Source organism: Megalobrama amblycephala, linkage group LG20 (genome assembly GCF_018812025.1).
Source record: "Megalobrama amblycephala isolate DHTTF-2021 linkage group LG20, ASM1881202v1, whole genome shotgun sequence".
Classification (NCBI taxonomy): Eukaryota; Metazoa; Chordata; class Actinopteri; order Cypriniformes; family Xenocyprididae; genus Megalobrama; species Megalobrama amblycephala.
The window spans coordinates 2322698-2345697 of NC_063063.1; the positions used below are offsets into that span (position 1 = coordinate 2322698).

General features: G+C 37.3%; 1 protein-coding gene across 1 annotated transcript in view; it reads right to left on the reverse strand.

Moving 5' to 3' along the window:
• LOC125255960 overlaps positions 1-19709 on the reverse strand; it is a 43896-nt gene extending 24187 nt beyond the window's left edge. The window contains 17 exon segments of the mRNA XM_048171571.1: positions 145-423; positions 515-639; positions 780-915; positions 1014-1109; positions 1231-1509; positions 1634-1755; positions 2370-2502; positions 2619-2714; positions 4256-4534; positions 5106-5227; positions 5525-5759; positions 9592-9749; positions 11892-12166; positions 12287-12458; positions 12533-12556; positions 19425-19490; positions 19642-19709. Of these exon segments, the coding sequence (XP_048027528.1) occupies positions 145-423; positions 515-639; positions 780-915; positions 1014-1109; positions 1231-1509; positions 1634-1755; positions 2370-2502; positions 2619-2714; positions 4256-4534; positions 5106-5227; positions 5525-5759; positions 9592-9749; positions 11892-12166; positions 12287-12458; positions 12533-12556; positions 19425-19464 (2571 nt within the window). The 5' untranslated portion in view covers positions 19465-19490; positions 19642-19709.
• Positions 19710-23000: the final 3291 nt, after the last annotated feature.

Below are 23000 nucleotides of genomic sequence, written 5' to 3' on the forward strand. Positions count from 1 at the left end.
AAACATCAACGAGAACGGACGAGGTTCAAAGCTCTGTAGTTTTTATGTAGCCAAATCTTATGATGCAATGCAATACAATGATGATTGACAGACAAATAAACATTCAAGGTTTGAAAGTGTATATTAATTGAAAGTAAAACTTACTGTCTCTGTCATTCTATAGTACGGTACTTTATCCCATGTAGCAATAAAAACCCACGAGGCAGAGAACCTCAATTTGGGATAATATTGGTTTATGTCTCTTGAAGCCTGTTTCAAGAGATAAACATCTGTTACTTGTCGGTAAGAGATGTTTCCTCCTCCACGATTATTAATGTCTGTCCACAGTGGAGCGATGATGTCTCTAGTTGAGTTTGCAGGAAAATAATTGGGAATCCACTGGGAAAGTGGTACATCAAAGGTCAGGTCTCCATTATTATTCACCTGTAGGATCAAAATATGTTATCTGGACTTTCAAGTGACATCATCTATGTGGAATATATATTAATGAATGTCATTAATGAATGCTTCTTACAAATATTTTGTCATATACATGACCAAAATACACAAATGGTCGCCGCAAGGGGATCAGTGGAGAACTTCCATCGTCTGACTGTGGGTTTTTCTCATCGTCTACACCTCCATACGGGTAGAATATTCCTAATATTCCCAATAGTATCATTATGAGTATTTAAAGGTTTAAAGGAGGAAATTTTAAAGTGGATACATTTTTCTTTCAAACAACTATTAAACATTACATGCAATAAATGCCATGAATTTTAATTATTAAATTATTGTACCATTGTTTTCTGATGCAGTTCCAGTTCGAAATACCCATCGACCCATGACGTTGACATTGCTGGTGTATGACAGGTTTGTGGTGTCAGAGACAGGAATTGTAAAGAAATCAGTTGATCCACTTGTGTCATATCCAGACTGTCAATCAATAACAAGACAAAAAGTTCAGTTATACTTTTCACAGTGATAAAGATAATTTATTTTGATTTCCGTGTCTTTTTTCCAAATGACTTTACCGTAACAGGATGTATGGCTGGGGCAATATTACCAAAGTGCATGAGTGTGAATGACATGTTTTTGCCAGACACCAAAACCACTTGAAAGGTTGACTCCTGAAAGATAAAGAGAATTACTACATAAATACAGAGAACATGGGATATTTTTTGCTTATCACAAATTTTTGTGCAAGAAGCTGCTGTCATATTAATTCAATCTAACCAAAAAAACACTTACTGTTCGCCTGTATCCATAATACGGTACTTTATCCCATGTTACAATGAAAACCCACGAGGCAGAGAAGTTCAAGTTGGGGTAATATTGGTTTATGTCTCTTGATGCTCGATTTAAGAGATGACCATCTGTTACTTGTCTGTAAGAGATGGTTCCTTTATGTGTAATGTCAATGTCTGTCCACAATGGAGCGATGATGTCTCTAGTCGAGTTTGCAGGAAAATAATAGGGATACCACTGATAAAAAGGTCCTTCAAAAGTCAAGTACCCTTTGTTATTCACCTGTTTTGAGACCAAAACAGTGAAAGCTCAGTCATCTGGACTTTCAATTAATTCTTCATGTGGAATATAAATTCAATAAAACTAAGATAGTGTACAGTGTCATGAATGTGACGATGCTGCTTACGTATAGTTCATTATAAACAAGCCCAAAGTAGGCAAATGGCTGCATCAGGTTGATCAGTGGAGAACTTCCAAAATCCTCTGCAGGGTTCTTTGTATCCTCATCTCCATATGGGTAAAAAATTCCTGCAATTGAAAGAGGAACATCCTAATATTACAACATTTTAAATGATTCAGTGTTTATAATGTTTGAGTGTTTTAGAAAAGTCCAACTGCAAAAATCCCTAAATTAAATTGTATAAAATGTATCAGGAATATTTTATGCATTGTATTCCAACAGCTTCTTTTGTAAGGGACACACTTTATATTAGGTGTCCTTAACTACTATTTACTTATATAAACAAATAAGCACAATGTACTTGTGTTCATATTGTTGTACTGCAAAATACTTCTGCGGCTACTGAGGCGGGATACGGATAAGGTTAGGCACAGTTTTGTGGATGGTTTAAGGGTGGGTTAAGGTGTAAGGGAAGGGTCAATATAGTGTAATTAGATGTGATTACAAAAATTAAATAAAGCTGTAATTATAAGCAGGTATTCTTTAAAATATCTAGTCTAATCTAGTCTACTGTAAAAACATGAATGTACACAGTAAGTGCATTGTATCAAATAAATAATTTAAATGTTAGTTAGTATAGACACCTAATATCAAGTGGGCCTTGTAAGTTGTAATTGGTCTGATTTGTTCAGATGTGGTTCATGGTTTCAAAAAAATAATTGCACAGTCAAAAAAGGATTACCCTCTTCAGGTCCACCATCAACGCGGAATGCCCAGCGTCCCGGGACATTGACATTGCTGGAGTTGGACAGCTTATTTTCATCAGTCACAGGGATTGAAAAATTATTTGTTGAGTTTATTGTGCCATAGCCAGCCTGAGTAAACAAAAATCAGTCATCACCAAAAATGCTTTGCAGTACAATATATTTATAAGTTCTCTAGTATTATCTTAGTGACAGAGTTCAGAGATACGGTTCTAATTCTTTCAAACCTGAAAGCGTTGATCTGTAGAGGAGATATTTCCATAGTTCATCATGACAAAAGACAGAGAACCACCAGAGACCAAAACAACTTGAAAAGATGAACTCTGTTACAGAAACAGAAAATGATAATAGCTCATAGACAGAAAGTAATGACGTCTTTATGCTTGATTAATTCTGCAGTTAAGTCAAAAATATATTTATGTTCCCATTTTGTGCTTTAATATTCATCAAAGAGCTTTCCTCTTTCTTTTACCCAAACTATTGAAGCAACATTTCAGTGAAATTGGTGTGCAAAAAAGATTTATTGTCTATTGTCTGTTATGTTCAATTTTGAAAACGTACATTACTAGATAAGACAGTAACTAGATAAGACAGCTTGGGCTGTGAGTGTGTGCAGTGTACAGTATGTTGTAAAACAAAATGTCAAAGTATCATCAAGTTATGTTTACCACTTGCTTTATTTTACTCATAAATTGAAAAACCCCATTAGAAAACCCCATAGGAAAATCTTGAAGGAACCAACAGCAAATTAGACTTCTGGGTTCTGATGTTATCCCTGCACCACTCTATAAGCTTTCTGTTGCATGACCAACTTGAAAATCACTCTAGATTGGGCAGATTCCTATTGCAATGACTGGATTTCGCACATGAAATTTCGCCAAGCAATGGTAAACGTGTTACATTGGTGAAACTCAGAAACAAGGGCAAGAGGACCCAAATGCAGTGGAGTTCAATAAATCAATAATAATAAGGACAAGACCTGAGAAAGAACACAGGAAACACTAGGGGCCCTATCAAACACATGGCACAATGTGGCTCCAGGTGGGACGTAAGTGTTTTTTGCTAGTTTCAGCCTGACGCAGTTATCATTTTCAAGTCCTGCACCACGTTGTTTAAATAGCAAATGTATTTGAGCCCATTTGTGCTCTCATGGATGTGCTGGTCTGAAAATGAGGTGTGTTCAGGCGCATTGCTATTTTGAAGCAACTGAAATAGACTGCAATATTTTTTTTTATTTAAAGAGCACGTTAGTAATATGAGCCTATAGGCGGGTACACAACGCACCTACACTCTGCGTATTGCACACACAGGGATGTGCAGCAGCACACAAACATGCCAAATATTTAAAATAAAAGGATTACAATGTAAAACATTGGTATTGTGTGCATAAAGATAGAAATGCTTTGGTAGAATCCGGCTTGTCTGGTAGATGGTCTGCTCGCAAGCTTTAACCTTGCGCACAAGCAGATTCTTTTCCTCGTTAGAGAAGCATTTAGTTTTTTCCATTTTCAAATTCCGCCATGTAAATAGCGAATCCGTCACGGTGCAAGCACAACTGGCTTTTAAGGGAATGGGAGATGAGACTCTGATTGGTTTATTCCATGTTACGCCCACAACCCATTACTTAACAGGTACAACCCTTTCAGACTATGCCCGGGAGTGCCTTTTTTCTTGTCGTTAAACTAGCAAAAGTGGATTCGGACACGCCCTAAGTGCACTGGAGCCATGTACTTTAGACCATGCATTTTAATTTTAGAGACAAAGAGATTTTGAAAATAAATCAATATATCCCATCAAATTGTTTGAATAGTGCGTGGAACACCAAATTTCAAAAAGACTTACATTAACATATAGCCTAGCTTACCGATTGTGAGTTGTTAAAGTATGGTACTTTATCCCAAGTGGCAATGAACAGCCATGAAGCAGTGAAGTTCAGATTGGGAAAATACTGGTTTATGTGGTTTGAGGCTGCTAGTAAGAGTCTGCCTCTAGTGACCTGACGATAGGAGATGGTTCCATTGACAGTGTTGTCCATGTTTGTCCAAAGTGGAGCAATGATGTCTCTGTTGACTTGCGACAGTAAATAATTGGGTACCGACTCAGAAAGAGGCTCATAAAATGTCAAATGTCCGTTGTTATTAACCTGAAGCAGAGATAAACAATATTATAAAGAGATTTGGCAGTACAAAATACAGAATGAAACTCTTAAAAAGCTAAAGGTGTTTTCTTTCAACAAATGGACAATGTACAATCTTTTTTTATTTCACATTAATTTTAATTATATGAGGTTTGCAATTTTACAACTGTTTGTGACGTATAAAATGCAGTTTAAAACTCAATGAAACTGTTTTTAAAATAATAATTATTAAAAATAACTACAAAAAATATACATTATAAATAAATAAAATATAAGACCATGTAAGAATGGGAAGGATTGAATGGTTGAGTAATCATTATGTAATTTGTGTAAAAGCTGAAAAACAACACAAGACTTGAGGCTGTAACCACTATCAGATGTGCTTATGTCAGATGGGCTCTGAATACTTATGTCAGTGTGATATTTCAGTGTTCTTTTTTAATAAATTTGCAAAGTTATCACAAAGTTTTTTGCTTTGTCATTATGTGTTATGGAGTGAATTGTGAATACCTTCTGAATGCACTTTATATACACACATATATACTGTACACACAATGTATAAACACAATGTGCTTACATAAGTCTGTCGATAAACACGTCCAAAATATACAAAGGGCTTTTCCAAGAATATTATCGGAGAGCTTCCAACATCTTGAGATGGATTCTTTATGTCTCCATTTCCAAATGGGTAGAAAAGGTCTGAAATTTTAACACACACACATGCGTCAATTTGTCTCAGCCTTTAACAGCATATCCATCGACCTGATGCACATACACTTAAAATGGCATGAACTGGCTGAAATTTCGATCTAACTGCTTACTACACAATTTTGGGTGAACTTTCCATTTAATCCACACAACTTTTATTACAAATGTATATGTAAAATAAACACTTTCAAGTTTAATAAATGCTGAAAAAGTTATTGATGTTTGTTTCATGCAAGCTATTACATTCACTTGCATATAGAACCTGCTTTGTTCTGTTTTCACTCTTACCTGTCTCTTCTCCATAGCACAGAAAGCTGCTGTCCTTATCTTCACCATCAGATTTAAAAATCACAAATCCAATGTCTGATACATTAACATTTTCCAAGATCCAGCTTTGGAATTTGGATACTCTAGCATAACTGTCAGGTGTAGTTCCAGTGCCGCAAGGAACCCTAAAATTAGTGACACCAGCTAATATCCACGCAGAACCCTGCTTACACTGTAATGGACCACCAGAATCTTCCTAAAAATGAAAGAGAGGAACTCGAATTCATATAAAATATTAATTTGAAAGATACCACATAAGCTATATGGGCAACTTCAATAGTGATGAGGGCCAACATTTTTTCTCCTTAATATCAGGGGGCCAGACTACTAATCCACACTCGCACCGTCCTTTTACACGGTCTTACTCAGTTCAATGTATAATTAATGTATAATTAATGTAATTTGTTTTTAAAGATTTTATGAACTGTAAAACTTGGGAAACTTTGTTTTCAGTTGACAAGCAATATTACCCCAGCAAGCAAATGTAAGCATCTCAGTTGCATTGTCTTGCAACAAACAAATGTACAGATGTCCTATTTTTGATTACAAGCCTAGAGAACATTTTTTCAACTCAACCTCATTAAAAACAGCTTATTTAAAAAATAGTTGTTCCATATGGCATTACCATAATCCACTTCCACATATTAACATGAAAAATACTATTTTTAAAAATGTATAAGACCATAATTAAGTGCATACATTTCTGACGCCAAATCAGCTGGACCGCCTGGGGATAGAGTCACCACTCTCCCAGTAGCGAAGCTCGTGAGAGCTTGTTGCCCACACAAGTTGAGCACGCCGGAAATGTGAGTGGCCCTAAGCAACATCAGTTTCTTTTGACTGCAGAGGAGGAGATGGAGGGCGACATTCAACAGGAGCGCAGACCACCTTGATGGTTGATGTACGCAATGGTCACAGCGTTGTCCGTATGGACCAGCACTTCTTTGCCCTGTAGCGGCCTTTTGAGGCAGCACAGAGGAAGACTTAGTGCCAGCAACTTGAAGCAGTTGATGTCCCGTCCAAACCATTGAAACTGCATGCCCCATTGTACGTGGCACCTCAGCTGGTGGCAGGGGCATCCGTGAATATCACAGCCTGCCTGGACACCTGTTCCAAAAAAAGTTTCAGTGGGACCCCTGTCCTGTCTTTGAACGTATTCAAGCAGTTCAGCACTGACTGGACATGCTCTTCTGTATAAGGTGTGCTGTCTGTTGGACAGTGTCCAGCTCCATTCCGAGAAAAGAGATCCTCTGCACAGGCAAGAGTTTGCTCTTTTCCTAGTTTACCTGAAGACCCAGTTGGCTGAGGTGGTAGAGCACCAAGTCCCTGTGTTCGAATAACTGATCACAAGACTGTGCTAGTATGAGCCATTCATCAAGATAGTTGATGATTTTGAATGCCCAGTTCTCTCATAGAAACAAGGGCCACCTCCACGACTTTCGTGAAGACGCAGGACGACAGGGCCAGCCTGAAGGGTAGGACTTTGTACTGTTAAGTTCAACCCTTAAACGTAAAGCGCAGGAATGGCCTGTGTCGAGGGAGAATCAAGACATGAGAGTAAACTTCCTTCAGGTCGATTGCTGCAAACCTATCTTAGGGACAGATTCACCTGAAGACATGTTTCTGCATCAGCATTTTGAACAGTACCTTGTGTAATGCTCAGTTCAAACCTCACAGATCCAAGATCGGCTATAACCCACTGCCTTTCTTGGGTACAATGAAATAGGGGCTGTAAAATCCTGCCTTCATATCGGCTGGAGGGACCAGCTCTATCTTGTCCTTTGCCAGTAGGACTGCAATCTCCGCTCTCAAGACAGGGGCATCGACAGCCTTCACTGAAGTGAACTGGATGTTTCTGAACTTGGGGGGGACACGGGGCAAGCTGAATCGCATAGACAAGTCTTATGGTTCGAAGGAGCCAGCAAGACGGATTGGGGGGGGGGGGGGGGGGGGGGTGCTAGCCAGGCTCTCAGAGACCAAGGGAACCACAGATGTACCCACAGCGAGGGCAGCAAGGTGGAGCACAGGGATCCAGCTCGAGGGGCTCTCTCTTCAAGGTGGCCCACAGTGGGGTCTGATTATGTGGTGCAACACTTATCTGGTTCCATGGTTGGGAACAGGGTGTGTGAGTAGACTTGTTCATGCCCTCAAACCGCCCACTACTGCCCACTGCCAACAGAAGAGGAGGATAAGAGTGGTGAGGCTCTTTGCCACCCATTGCTCACCATGCTCTCTTAGGGCCCAGAGATAGAGGAAATCGTTTTTTTGTTGAGAATGTGGGAACCGCTAGCTGTCCACGCCTGGCTCCATGACGCTGCTTGGGAGAAGACTGCTGCTACGTGAGAGTGGGGGCAGACGCAGGCGGGTGCTCTCAGCGACGAGCAGGCTGAGGTGCTGCAGCTGGCAGATGGGTAGGTACAGCAGCTGTCCACTGTGGCAGGATGTACTTGATGGCCTCAGTCTGCTTCTGTGTGGCTGAGAACTGCTGGGCGAAGCTCTCATCCATGTCGCCGAAGAGACCGGTCTGGGACACGGGGGGAATTTAAGAACCCTTTGTTGACATCCCTTATGTTGTCCAGACACAGCTAGAGATGGTGCTCCTGGACCACAAAAGTGGACACTGCATGTCACAGTGTCCAGCGCCGTGTCCTTTGTCATTAGTAGAGTGAGGTCCTTTGCAGTACAGAGTTCCTGGAGAACTTCCGGGTCGTGACCATCCTTGTGCAAGTTCTTTAGTGCCTTATGAACTTGCAGAACACTATAGCGTGTAAGGCTGAGGCAGCTTCCCCACAGGCTCCATAGGCATTGCCAGTAAGACTAGACAAATATCTACAGGCCCGTCAGGGGAGCAATGTGTCACCACGGCAGGTGGAGGCAGTATTTGGACACAACTGTATCGCAACTGACCGCTCCATCGGGGGGATCCCCGTATACCCCTTAGCCGCCCCACCATCGAGGGTGGTAAAGGGGGAGAAGAAACCAGTTTTTGGCAGTATAAGGTGCCGTCCATGACCTGGTAAGCTCTTCATGCACTTCCGGGAAGAAAGGCACCGGGGCAGGGCACTGAGAATCCACACGGGCCTCCCCGAGAAACCAATCGCCCAACATCGAAGGCTCGGGACACGTGGAGGGTTCCACACAAGCCCGACCTTCTCAGTAGCCTGGGCAAGCATAGCCATCAACTCAGGATTTGACTTGGGCAACGCCACTGTTCCCGAAACGGTGAAAGCAGCTGTTTGTTTGAAGTCAGCTGGAGAATGTGGCCACCACTGAAATGCTGTCTCGCCAACATGTAGAAAACACAAATCCATAGATTGTAGAGCATTCAGAGAAATGAACAGCTTGGCTCCAAAGCGAAAAGCTGATATGCGCTTACACCTGCTGCTCATTTATACCCACACTGCGAGGCAGAGCAGCTGAATGCAATAATCGCATGCCAATGTGCACTGGCTTGTTTAGTTTACACTCAAAGTAGATTGGTCCCTCTAAGTGAGATCCCAATTCGCCAGTCTTCTCCAACGAGACATCGAGAGTGATCGACTGAAAGGAACTCAACAGCTGAGTGAGCGCGGGCTGTTTGAATTCTCTCATCCAGGCTCCATGGTAGTTCCCTCTTCTCAGTGTTGCAGAATTAGTGCATTTCCTCTGAGAATTTCAGGTTTGTGTATGTTATATTTTATCTGTAAAATCATAACTGTGCTTTAAATCATTTTATTTAATGCAAAACGACATATAAGGAAGCAATCTCAGACACCTAAACGAGTGGCACATCTGTCTTTTTGCCTGTTTGAAATGCCTAACTCCTTGCATAAAATGCATGACTTTATTCCTAAAGATAATGAATATAATTCATTTGGTTAATAAAATCTTCTCGTAACTTTGCACTGTTTGTTTATTGGCAGGTTATGGAGGCAGTCACATCTCAGCATCTTTCAGCTATGAGTGAAAGAAAGAAAACCCCTTTCAAAAGTGTCACAATCAATCACAATCAAGAATTCAACATTGTTGTGGGAACTATTGCAACTTACAAAACATGTTCCTGTGCCTGTCTCTCCTCCAGCACAGATCACTGTCGGAGTGATTGGTATGTCCAAAAATGGGATGTCTTGAAACCTGCAGTCACACTCCTTATTCCCCACCACATTTACCTTCACTTCCTGTAGAGTTCCAGAACTGGACTCGGCGCCTAATTGTCATATGAAGAAAACATAAATGTAATAAAAAAATAATAAATGTATTCACAAGTCACTATATTAGTATATAACACTATATTTACTAGTACACTATACTAGTAAATGTACAGTAGGACTGCATTGTTTGTGGAATGTGTTTTACTGCAGTCTTTATTAGCTGCAAATTAGTCACTGCATGGCGCTTACAAAATTTAAGATTACACCAAAACTTAATTGTAATTTAATACATATTTAATTCATTAAAATTTTATGAATTTATGTACTAACATTCATTAAAAAATGTTATATGATCATTATTAGGCACATTTCAATACAAGTTTAACCTGGTAGCGATAGAAAGAACCAACATGCTAATCCACAAGAAACTGATTAACGTAAAGTGCCTCACGTGATCCAAGTCAGCCCCCTCTGTTGGTGAACATGATCACTACACAATTTCTCCAGCAGACAGTAGGTCTTTTTGCAATGTATATGCGGGTTGTTTTGAAGGAGCTAACGGGGAAATTTCCGGGGACAGCTCCAGTCGGGGACAGAACACCAAAAACTGGGACTGTCCCTGGAAAACGGGGACGTCTGGTCACCCTAATATTACGGCTATATTTAACCTCTATATAGCATAGCATATTGGCTACAACTAGATGGGAAAGGTAACATCTCAAAGCGCTTTACAAACATAGAAAAAAATGAAATAAAGATCATATTTATATATATATATATATACAGTACAGTCCAAAAGTTTGGAACCACTAAGATTTTTAATGTTTTTAAAAGAAGTTTCGTCTGCTCACCAAGGCTACATTTATTTAATTAAAAATACAGTAAAAAACAGTAATATTGTGAAATATTATTACAATTTAAAATAACTGTTTTCTATTTGAATATATTTCACAAAGTAATTTATTCCTGTGATGCAAAGCTGAATTTTCAGCATCATTACTCCAGTCTTCAGTGTCACATGATCCTTCAGAAATCATTCTAATATGCTGATCTGCTGCTCAAGAAACATTTAATGTGTACAACTTGTACAAAATATTTGTGTACAATATTTTTTTTCAGGATTATTTGATGAATAGAAAGTTCAAAAGAACAGTGTTTATCTGAAATCTAATCTTTTGTAACATTATAAATGTCTTTACTGCCACTTTTGATTGATTTAATGCATCCTTGCTGAATAAAAGTATTCATTTCTTTAATTTCTTTTCAAAAAAATAAAAATAAAAAAAAAATTCTTACTGACCCCAAACTTTTGAACGGTAGTGTATAATGCTACAGAAGCTTTGTATTTCAGATAAATGCTGTTCTTTTGAACTTTCTATTCATCAAGGAATCCTGAAAAAAAAAGTACACAACTGTTTTCAACATTGAAAATAATCATAAATGTTTATTGAGCAGCAGAATCAGCATATTAGAATGATTTCTGAAGGATCATGTGACACTGAAGACTGGAGTAACGATGCTGAAAATTCAGCTTTGCATCACAAGGAATAAATTACTTTGTCAAATATATTTAAACAGTACACAAGTTATTTTAAATTGTAATAATATTTCACAATATTACTGTTTTTTACTGTATTTTTAATTAAATAAATGTAGCCTTGGTGAAGCAGACGAAACTTCTTTTAAAAACATTAAAAATCTTAGTGGTTCCAAACTTTTGGACTGTACTGTATATATATATATATATATATATATATATATATATATATATATATATACCCATGCTAATATTGTCTGAAGTAAATCTGGAGTTAGTTCAGTTTGGTCAGTGGGCTTGTACTGGCATTTTGTCAGAAGAGGTTCATTGTTGTTTTTCCAAGTATTTACAGTACAGTATTTACAGTATTATTTACAGTAAAGTACAGTAATTCTTCTTTTTTTAAATTTGTATTTATTTTATTTGACTAATGTAAGAGAAATCCTAAGCTTTTCATTAAGGTATAATGTCAGGTTACAGTATGTGGGCCCTAATTAAAAGTGTAAGTAAAATAAAGTGTCTCATTTTACCAATATATATCTACTAGTAATGTTTAAAATAAAATGTTGTACAATAACAAGTCTTTCTTTTTTTATTTTTTTAATCTGACTATATAATCCAGATTACATGTAGTCCAATGCATCAAACCGATGATCATTACCTACAAAGCCAGTTCTTCTCCATCCAGTGGACCAGCAGGTGGTGCCGTTGTGAAAGACACTATCATTAGCAGCCAGGCAGATTGGGCTGATGTAGCTGGTAAAGTTCACTGGCACACTCAATCTCAGCAAAGCGATGTCATTAGTGAATTGATACGAGTCGTAGTCTGGATGTATAATGATGGATCGGACTCTTCGACTCACCTCGTTTGGGTTAGAGACTGAAATGTTTTGGCTCTGTCTACCCAGATAAACAGTCCAGTATCTGGCTGAGGGTCTGAATGTGGAAGAAAAGACTCTCATTATGTTAGCTCTGTAATTAATGCACTCACTAACAAATACACTATCACATTAAATCACACATTACTTGATTTACAAATCTATTTTGTGTTCTTACAAGAAGGAAACACAGTGAGCCGCAGTGAGCACCCATTCGTGGCTGATGAGGGATCCTCCACAGATGTAATAGTTAAAAAAGTGTAGACTGACATGCCAAGGCCAGTTCCCTGCAGATGCATTCTCACCTCCCACAATACCAGTGCTCAGTGAGGAAACACCACAGCCCTGTGCTGAAGGGAATAGTGATGTACATAATTCACCAAATCTGAGATATTTTTTATACTTTAAAGTTTAAAAACATTACCTTCTACAGCTTTTCTTGTGTCATCTAAAACGTAAAAGGAGAGAAGTAGTTAAAAAGTTAAACAGTGTGAGTATGTTCAAGATGAAACAATACGTTGTGGTTCACAATCTAGCTGTTGCAGAATATCTGCTCATTTCAGTATTTTATATTCTGGTGATACTCCAGTTGATAGATAATCTAACTGATTGGGCATGAATAAGCTGATAATCACTTCACATCCTGAATCTAGCTGTGGCTAAATTGTTAACTCATAAATGTATTCAGCAAGAAAAATTATAATATACAAATATATTTTGATTAAAGTTGCCCTAGATCATGTTTTTAAAAGATGTAATATAAGTCTAAGGTGTCCCCTGAATGTGTCTGTGAAGTTTCAGCTCAAAATACCCCATAGATTTTTTTTAATTAATTTTTTTAACTGCCTATTTTGGGGCATCATTATAAACGCGCCGATTTATGCTGTGGCCTCTTTAAATCGCGCGCTCTCCGCCCACAAAGCTTGTGCTTGCCTTAAACAGTGCCTTAACAAAGTTTACACAGCTAATATAACCCTCAAAATGGATCTTTACAAAGTGTTCGTCATGCATGCGGCATGCATGCGTCGGATTATGTGAGTATTGTATACTGTTATATTGTTTACATTGATTGTGAATGAGTTTGAGGCTATGCTGCGTCGCTAAAGCTAACATTACACACTGTTGGAGAGATTTATAAAAAATGAAGTTGTGTTTATGCATTATACAGACTGCAAGTGTTTAAAAATGAAAATAGCGACGCTCTCTTGTCTCCGTGAATGGTAACGATGGTAACTTTAACCACATTTAACAGTACATTAGCAACATGCTAACGAAACATTTAGAAAGACAATTTACAAATATCACTAAAAATATCATGTAATATCATGGATCATGTCAGTTATTATTGCTCCATCTGCCATTTTTCGCTGTTGTTCTTGCTTGCTTACCTAGTCTGATGATTCAGCTGTGCACAGATCCAGACGTTAATACTGCCTTGTCTAATGCCTTTCATAATGATAATGTTGGGAACGTGGGCTGGAATATGCAAATATTGGGGGTGAACACCCCGACTGCTACGTAACAGTCGGTGTTATGTTGAGATTCGCCTGTTCTTCCGGAGGTCTTTTAAACAAATGAGATTTATATAAGGAGGAGGAAACAATGGAGTTTGAGACTCACTGTATGTCATTTCCATGTACTGAACTCTTGTTATTCAACTATGCCAAGATAAATTCAATTTTTCATTCGAGGGCACCTTTAAGTCGTTAAGTGTTCGGCACACACTTGCACAGCGGTTCATCTCATATCTGATGACGCATATGCATCTATAATATAGATTTGTTGAAAATAAATAAAACAGACAGAGAGAGTTAGGCTAATGTATGTTTCTGTCGATGGATACGCATGGCTTTCACAATACATTACAACAACAGCGATGATCAAAAAACGTGGACAAAACAGTCACTCTTTGTAAACTTTGTTCAATGCGAGTGCCGTACTGTATGCTCGAATATTAGCAGTCATTTACGCCATGAACAGCACACGTTGCTATCTGTGTTTAAACTAAACTCATTTAAGCCTTGCCAATTTAAACATTCGAGGTCAAGACGAGAAAATGAACTGGTGCGCGTGCTGTGAGAAGATTTGTGCACTCATCCAAAGCACGCAAATATTGAGTTGTCTTTCAAATCTTGTGCTAGAATGGAGAAATTCACACAAATATTATGTCAACATGCCCGTCTTGGTGAGTATCCTTGCAAACATAGTAACTTATGCCTTAAGTGAACTTAAATACTCAAGAACGCATGCATGTGTTCAGTATCAGTGTACTGTATCTGTGCATTACGTCTTAAAGGGACAGCAGCCTAATATTCCTGCTGTCTGTAGCCAGGGTTGGGGAGTAACGGAATACATGTAACGCCGTTACATAATCAGGATACAAAAATCCAGTAACTGTAATTCGTTACAGTTATGTCAAAAAAACATAGTAATCAGATTACAGTAACATTTTGAAAAAAGGGGGAATACTATCAGGATTACAATGGTTTCATTTAAAACTAAATAAATAATTATTTTGCCATAATAACACCATATTAAGCGTTGCTTGATTATACAGTATTTCCTGGTTCTTTTGCCAGTGATGGCTCATGCGAGCCACCTGCTGGTGCATGTGCAAATAACACCCGTCTATGATCTCCTCAGACGCAGATTGAATCACTGCTGCTAGTTGAAATGATGCTGCCTGTGGGGAAAAACTAGCCTGACGTGGTCATACTCAATTCTAGTTCGAATATGAGTCTGATACTGCTCCATTGGGCTTTGATTATGGGGGCGTATTTCAACCGATCCAGGAAAGACCTCAATTGGATAGACCTACAACCAATCAGAGCTACAGAGTAAGTGACGTATGTTGAGCGACGCATAGTTGTCAGCAGAACTCTTCTTAGCGACCATCGGGGCCAGCTGATAAATCAAACTTTTGCCGAATCCCGTAGGAAGGACGGCAAAGACATCTTTCCCATCGACAAATGCCTTGATCGCGGTCCTCTGTTCCTTTTTTAAAATTAATGCACTGTCGATATCTTCTATAACGGACGCGATGGCGGAATCTACACATCTCAGTTCTTCAACAACAGCCATCATTGTTGTAAACTAATTGACCTTTCGCAAAGACCCGCCCCCCTTAGTTACTGTTGCTTTGTCCGAGAAGCCGTGGCGCTGTCACGCCACACAGAGTGGAAAATACATCGCGGAGCAAAGAGGAAACTGACAACACATCGACAGACGAGACAGAGCAGGTCACTTATGATATTAAACAAAGTCCCAGCTTTCAAACTGTGTAGTTATTTAAAAAATTCAAACAATAAAAACCGTTTTGTGGCTCTTTAATGGGTTGTGACCATGATCGTGACAGATTGCAGAGGCTCGTGAACCGATCATCTCTTCCTATAGTCCATTTATAGCATCAAATAAACATGAATGAACATGAAAATGAATGTTTTTTCAAACGCAGAAAGACGTCAATATGCACAATTTTTCAAGTTTAACTCCACCGAGGTTAATCTTCTAACTCCTGAATGCTTTGTCGGACAAAATGGCAGATGCGGCGTTCTGATTGGTTAGATCGCTTGTCAATCAAACTCCCCAAGCGCTCTTTGATGACGTGGCTGATTACGTTTCTGGTGATAATCTGTCAGTCATCGCCCTGACAATGTGATTGGTCCGAACAGTTTCTGTTCGGGCATAATTACTCCTCTACGGATCGAGTCCAGACCGAACTCCCCGACCTCAAAATATTGTGGGCAGGGCTAAGTTCGGCTGGCATCCAGGCTAGGGAAAAACGCTTTCAATTCATGGAAATTTTGCTGCTATTTTGTTTTCAAAGAAGAAAATCCAAACAAAGTGGTTGTACAGTGCAAACTCTGCCTTCCAGCTACAAAAACTCTTTCTTTATCAAAGGACTAAAAAAATAATCTGTAATACCATATTGTAGCCACTAGATGTCACATAGCCCTTTCCATATACTCAGGGCTGTGTATTCCCAGGTTGTGGAAATTAGACATGATTGCTTAGTTAATAGGTTTTAAAAGTAACCAAAATGCTAAACATTAAAATTAAAGCAGAACAAACATGAACAGAAATGTTTGATCCGAGCTTGTTCAGTTTGGTTATGATCTGATGTCACTTTTATATTTTTAAGATCTAAACAACAACAACGTTAATAATATTGCAATAGATTATTTATCAGATTTTTAAAATATTTTTATTGTTGAGACTCATTCAAAAGTATGGAACATGTTAGTTGACATGGATTTGCAAAGTTACTTATAGTTAGCAGAATGTCTAAAGTGGACTATTGACATAGTGTCACCCCTTTTAGCCAGAATTTACAACTTAAACATTTTTTGTGTAGTAAGTAATTTACAAAATGTTATATTTCTGTGATTTAGCATCTATTAAGTAAACTGAATATAGTAATTGTTACTCAGTGTGTTAATAAATGCTTTATTAACACGCATTCCTATTGTAATTCATGATTAATTCAGGTAGTTGTAAAACATATAGTAGTTGTAACTATTTTTGTGAGCTCATCTAAAGTAAGGACTTTTTATGCCTCATAAAGCTTTTACAAAGGAGATTTAAAGGCTCAGTTATCTTCTAAACAGAAAAAGGAAACACAACACAGAGTGATACAGAACATAGAAATATTTATTTCAAGATGCAAAAAATGAAACGTATAAAATGGAAAATAAACCTCTGCAATGTCATAGAAAATAAAACTTCCTGTACACCTCCAGAAAACTTAACAGTGCCAACACTGGATTACAGGAGTACCAAAATACAACAAATAAAATCGAACTGAGAGTTTGCTTTCTGAGCACCTTGCAGTGATTCAGTGGAATGAATGGCTGGCAAAAAAAAAACCCATTATGATTTGGCAAATTGATTCATGACATTTCAAGAAAGTACAAGCAGTTCTATCCAGTCACTGTAACCAGTGTAAGAAACTGAAATGGCAAGAATTTACATAAAATGTTCATTTCATAAATTGTTTGTTCACTTGCTGAGTATATTTGTTTCTCAGCTAATTGTGAGTTTTCAGTTTGAAAAGTAGAACTGACAAAACTAGAATTGATCTTTTGCCACACTAAGATTTTATGTGAAATTTGGCAATGATTTTTTTTTGCTTATTTTCTTGACACATATTTATATTTTATATTCAATTTCTTGCTTATTTTGTTCTTTTTTGTTCATTTTATTGCTTATTAAGTTCCTTTTTTATATGATATAGCAGAGGTTTTTTATTTTTATTTTATATCGAGTACAAGTGTACAGTTTCATGTTTTGCATCTTGAAATAAATATTTCCATGTTCTGTATCACTCTGTGTTGTGTTTGCTTCCTTTTTCTTTTTAGAAGATAACTGAGCCTTTAAATCTCCTTTGTAAAAGCTTTACAAGCCATAAATAGACCTCACTTTAGATGAGCTCACAAAAATAGTTAACTGACAGCTACTAAATGTTTTATAACTACCTGAATTAATTACGAAATACAGTAGGAATACATACTAATAAAGCATTTATTAACACACTGAGTAATTTAATATATGTCTAGATAAAAAGATGTATAAATGTACATATTTTTTTAATCATTAAATAAACAACTCCAAAATAACTGGTTTGTAAATAATGTAAAACTTAATTTAGAAATGATAAATTGATCATTAATAAAGTATGAAAATACAATTATTAAACACATTATAGATATGCCTATAAATAAAAATAAAGCAGTTATAGCTGTATTTATTACTAATGTCTATTAATGTAGGGACAATGCTTTATTAATGATGAATTAACTACTTACCAATGCTTAACTAATGATTAATAGTGTGCAGTTATTATAAAGTGTTACCAAAAAAGGAAATAAATTATTCACTTCACTAAGAATAAATAAGATAATAATTATAAATAATAATAATTGTTAGAATAAATCATCTGAGATCATTAGATTTTTTTTTTTTTTTTTTTTTTTTAATATTTAAAATTGTTATTTTCTTTATGCTTAGTTAGATGTCCTTTTTAAACACCTGTTGTTGTATTGCCACTGTAGGGAATACAATTTTTTTTTTTTTTAAATGTATTCTTACAAGAAATATTGGCACATATATATTTCTTTGCTTCAATCTCATGCTCATCTGAAACACATTTATTTATTTTGGGGGGCTTTGGGTGCCTGTAAAATAATTTCGGGGACTACTGCAATAAAGGTAGACTGATAGAGAGCTGCAGTATTTGCCAGTCACCTACATAGTGTACCTGAGCCCTGTATTATAAACATTAATATTAATGATCTACCTATGTTTCCTTAAAATTGTATGTTATTCAGTCAATGAGTAGAAAATGCTCACCATACCTATACAAAACACTTCAATGCTCTTCATTATAACTGTTTCAACTGTTTCTAATTGCTTGATAGCCTTCATAACTGTTAATATAATTTTGTGCTTTTTAAAATGGTTAGTCATCCGTAGTACAACTAGACAACTAGAAACACATACTGTCAGCAACAACAACAATAATGCTTTGAAGACAACCAAGATGTACAACCAGATGACCTATTATAGGCACTGAAAAAAATTTAGAATTAATTTTCACTCTGAAATTTTGGCAACACTTTATTTTAGGGTCTTTTAACTAGTTGCTTATTAGCATGCATATTAATAAAATATTGGCTATTTATTAGTACTTATTGAACACATATTAATGCCTTATTCTGCATGAACTTATTCTACATTCTTAGTCATACCCAATACCTAAACTTAACAACTACCTTACTAACTATTAATAAGCAGTAAAGTAGGAGTTTATTGAGGGAAAAGTCATAGTTAATATATGTGTTTCCTATACTAAAGTGTTACCGAAATTTCTAGTCAATTTCACAAACAATTATAAAGAAATGGCAAGTAACTCACTGAATTAAACATGAAATTCTGAAGTAGAAAGACTGAAATAGCATTCTCTTGTAATAATAAAATGTAATAATCATTTATTAAAAACTATAGTTTCATTTAAAACTTCTAAAAATAATTCCTTCCAGTGTCTCTGTTTAGAAGTTTAAAAACTTTAGGCTGTCATGTGTAAGAATAAATCATCTGATTTATTAAGAATAAATTTATTTTTTAAATAATATTTAAAATTGTTATTTTCTTTGTGCTTAGATGTCCTTTTTAAACACCTGCTGTTGTATTGCCATTGTAGGGAATACAATTATTATTATTTATTTTTTTTTGCATTCATTTCTAAAAATATGTATAAATAATTAATAAAAATCTTTCAGACTTGTTATAAATATTGACGAAAACTAAGAAACACTTACTGATGAGAAATATCAGCATCAGATACTTCAGATACTCCATTGTAATGAAAGGAGATTCAGTTAGCTCTAAAAATGGAGAGGAATAGAAGAGAAAATAAATATGGAAACATGCAATCATGACTCATTATATAGAAAACATAGCAATAAATCTATGGAGGTCATATAAAAAGTTAAATTTTTAAAGAAGTCAAATAATATCTGAAAAACCCTTGTATACCTTGCCGTATGTTCACAGCTGTTTCTGATATCGTCTGTCCTCTATTAACTAATGATCTCTATCTATTTTATATGGAATGATATCAGGTACATCACTGATTTTAGAATTTGAATATAAACTCAAATGTCTCTATATGAATATGAATATTAGCATGCAAAAATGTTGGTGTGAAAAAGATCTTTGTTGTACCTGTCCTCAGAATAATAAGGAAATATTACAGCACAAATAAGCAGGGATGGACTGAAAGAAAAAAACGCCCTGGATTTTCCCCCAGGTAGGCCTCACGACAACTACAAACAGCCACTACTATCTCACTGTATTACAGCAGTCAATGTATCACATTAATGACAAATAACATCACAAAACCCATGGTGATTGAAATAAATTTGTTATTGCATTAACTAAAATACTTGAAATCTACATAAAAATAGCAGAACGCAAAAATGTATAATTTGACATATAATGATAAACATAAACCTAGAATCTAGAAACCTGAAACAACAGAACTATTCTACAAACCCGATTCCAAAAAAGTTGGGACAAAAAGGATAAATAGGAATGCAATAATTTACAAATCTCATAAACTTATATTTTATTCACAATAGAATATAGATAACATATCAAATGTTGAAAGTGAGACATTTTGAAATGTCATGCCAAATATTGGCTCATTTTGGATTTCATGAGAGCTACACATTCCAAAAAAGTTGGGACAGGTAGCAATAAGAGGCCGGAAAAGTTAAATGTACATATAAGGAACAGCTGGAGGACCAATTTGCAACTTATTAGGTCAAATGGCAACATGATTGGGTATAAAAAGAGCCTCTCAGAGTGGCAGTGTCTCTCAGAAGTCAAGATGGGCAGAGGATCACCAATTCCCCCAATGCTGCGGCGAAAAATAGTGGAGCAATATCAGAAAGTTTCTCAGTTTCTCAGAGAAAAATTGGAAAGAGTTTAAAGTTATCATCTACAGTGCATAATATCATCCAAAGATTCAGAGAATCTGGAACAATCTCTGTGCGTAAGGGTCAAGGCTGGAAAACCATACTGGATGCCCGTGATCTTCGGGCCCTTAGACGGCACTGCATCACATACAGGAATGCTACTGTAATGGAAATCACAACATGGGCTCAGGAATTCTTCCAGAAAACATTGTCGGTGAACACAATCCACCGTGCCATTCGCCGTTGCCGGCTAAAACTCTATAGGTCAAAAAAGAAGCCATATCTAAACATGATCCAGAAGCGCAGGCGTTTTCTCTGGGCCAAGGCTCATTTAAAATGGACTGTGGCAAAGTGGAAAACTGTTCTGTGGTCAGACGAATCAAAATTTGAAGTTCTTTTTGGAAAACTGGGACGCCATGTCATCCGGACTAAAGAGGACAAGGACAACCCAAGTTATTATCAGCGCTCGGTTCAGAAGCCTGCATCTCTGATGGTATGGGGTTGCATGAGTGTGTGTGGCATGGGCAGCTTATACATCTGGAAAGGCACCATCAGTGCTGAAAGGTATATCCAAGTTCTAGAACAACATATGCTCCCATCCAGACGTCGTCTCTTTCAGGGAAGACCTTGCATTTTCCAACATGACAATGCCAGACCACATACTGCATCAATTACAACATCATGGCTGCATAGAAGAAGGATCCGGGTACTGAAATGGCCAGCCTGCAGTCCAGATCTTTCACCCATAGAAAACATTTGGTGCATCATAAAGAGGAAGATGCGACAAAGAAGACCTAAGACAGTTGAGCAACTAGAAGCCTGTATTAGACAAGAATGGGACAACATTCCTATTCCTAAACTTGAGCAACTTGTCTCCTCTGTCCCCAGACGTTTGCAGACTGTTATAAAAAGAAGAGGGGATGCCACACAGTGGTAAACATGGCCTTGTCCCAACTTTTTTGAGATTTGTTAATGCCATGAAATTTAAAATCAACTTATTTTTCCCTTAAAATTATACATTTTCTCAGTTTAAACATTTGATATGTCATCTATGTTGTATTCTGAATAAAATATTGAACTTTGAAACTTCCACATCATTGCATTCTGTTTTTATTCACAATTTGTACAGTGTCCCAACTTCTTTGGAATCGGGTTTGTACAATTTGAGTATTCTTATGTCTCTCTCCCTCGCTCTCTCTCTCTCTCTCTCTGCATGCGGGGAGTTTTTGGGGTGAGGGTGCTCACGGAGAGGTGTTGGGAAGTCTGATTTTCTCTTTCTTATTTATTTGAATTAAGGAAAAAAGTGAAATTGAGACATATTTTTGTAAAGCTGATTTGTGACATTAACATCACGTTTTGGTGGTGTTCGCTGAAACGTCAGGATGGCGTCCCTTGTAACGGGGGGAGAGCCACCTGTTTCACGGCGTCATGGAGTCCGCTGTGTACCTGCTCAGGGTGTGTCAGTGGAGGATGTGCTGCTGGCGGTCGGAGAAGAGGTTGGATACGACAACATTTCTTCGGCCTCCAGGATGAACAAAGCGGTAGTGATTTTTGTTAAAGAGGAGAGACTAGTGAGCCGCTTGGTTAGCAACGGAATTGTGGTAAGTGGCGATTTTGTTGTTGTTTCACCACTTGTTACACCTACGACAAAAGTTTTTATATCGAATGTACCCCCATTTATTGGGAATGAGGACATTGAGCGGGCATTAGCTCAGTATGGTAAATGTGCTAGTGCGATTAAAATGATCCCGTTGGGATGTAAACATGAAGCACTGAAACATGTGTTGTCTTTTCGGAGACAGGTATTTATGTTTCTGAATGTACCGGAATTGGATGTGTCTTTCAGAGTGGTACATGAAGGAAAGTCGTACATGATTTATGTTAACACGGGAAGTTTGAAGTGTTTTGAGTGTGGGGATATTGTGCATAAAAAGTTGGAATGCCCACACAGAGCACAGGCAAATGAGGAGGCCGCAGGGCCTAGTGGCATAACGTTACCTGTTGTTAAGGTAAATAGTACAACTTTTCAGTTTCAAGAGGAGAGTATTGCTCAGAATGATGAATCATGTGATACATGTTGAACTAAGACAAAATAAGGAAGATAAAGTGGTGAATGTGGCAGAGGAACGTGAGGTCTTGGAACACGGTGCAGGAATAGTGGTAAAGAAAGTAAGTGAAAGTGCTGATTGTTGAAGTGTTTAGTAGGCCTATTGAAAATAATGAAAGCTCAAATGATGTTGAAAACCATGAGGAAGACGATACATTGTCTGAGTTATCTGACATTTGACAGTTTGGGTCACAGAACATAGATGAAACCTACTCTGTGCAAGAGATTAATGAGTTTTTGGATTTGATGTTTGGAAAAACTGTTCAGGTGACAGATTTTTTCCCGGATATAGACAAGTTTATATGGTC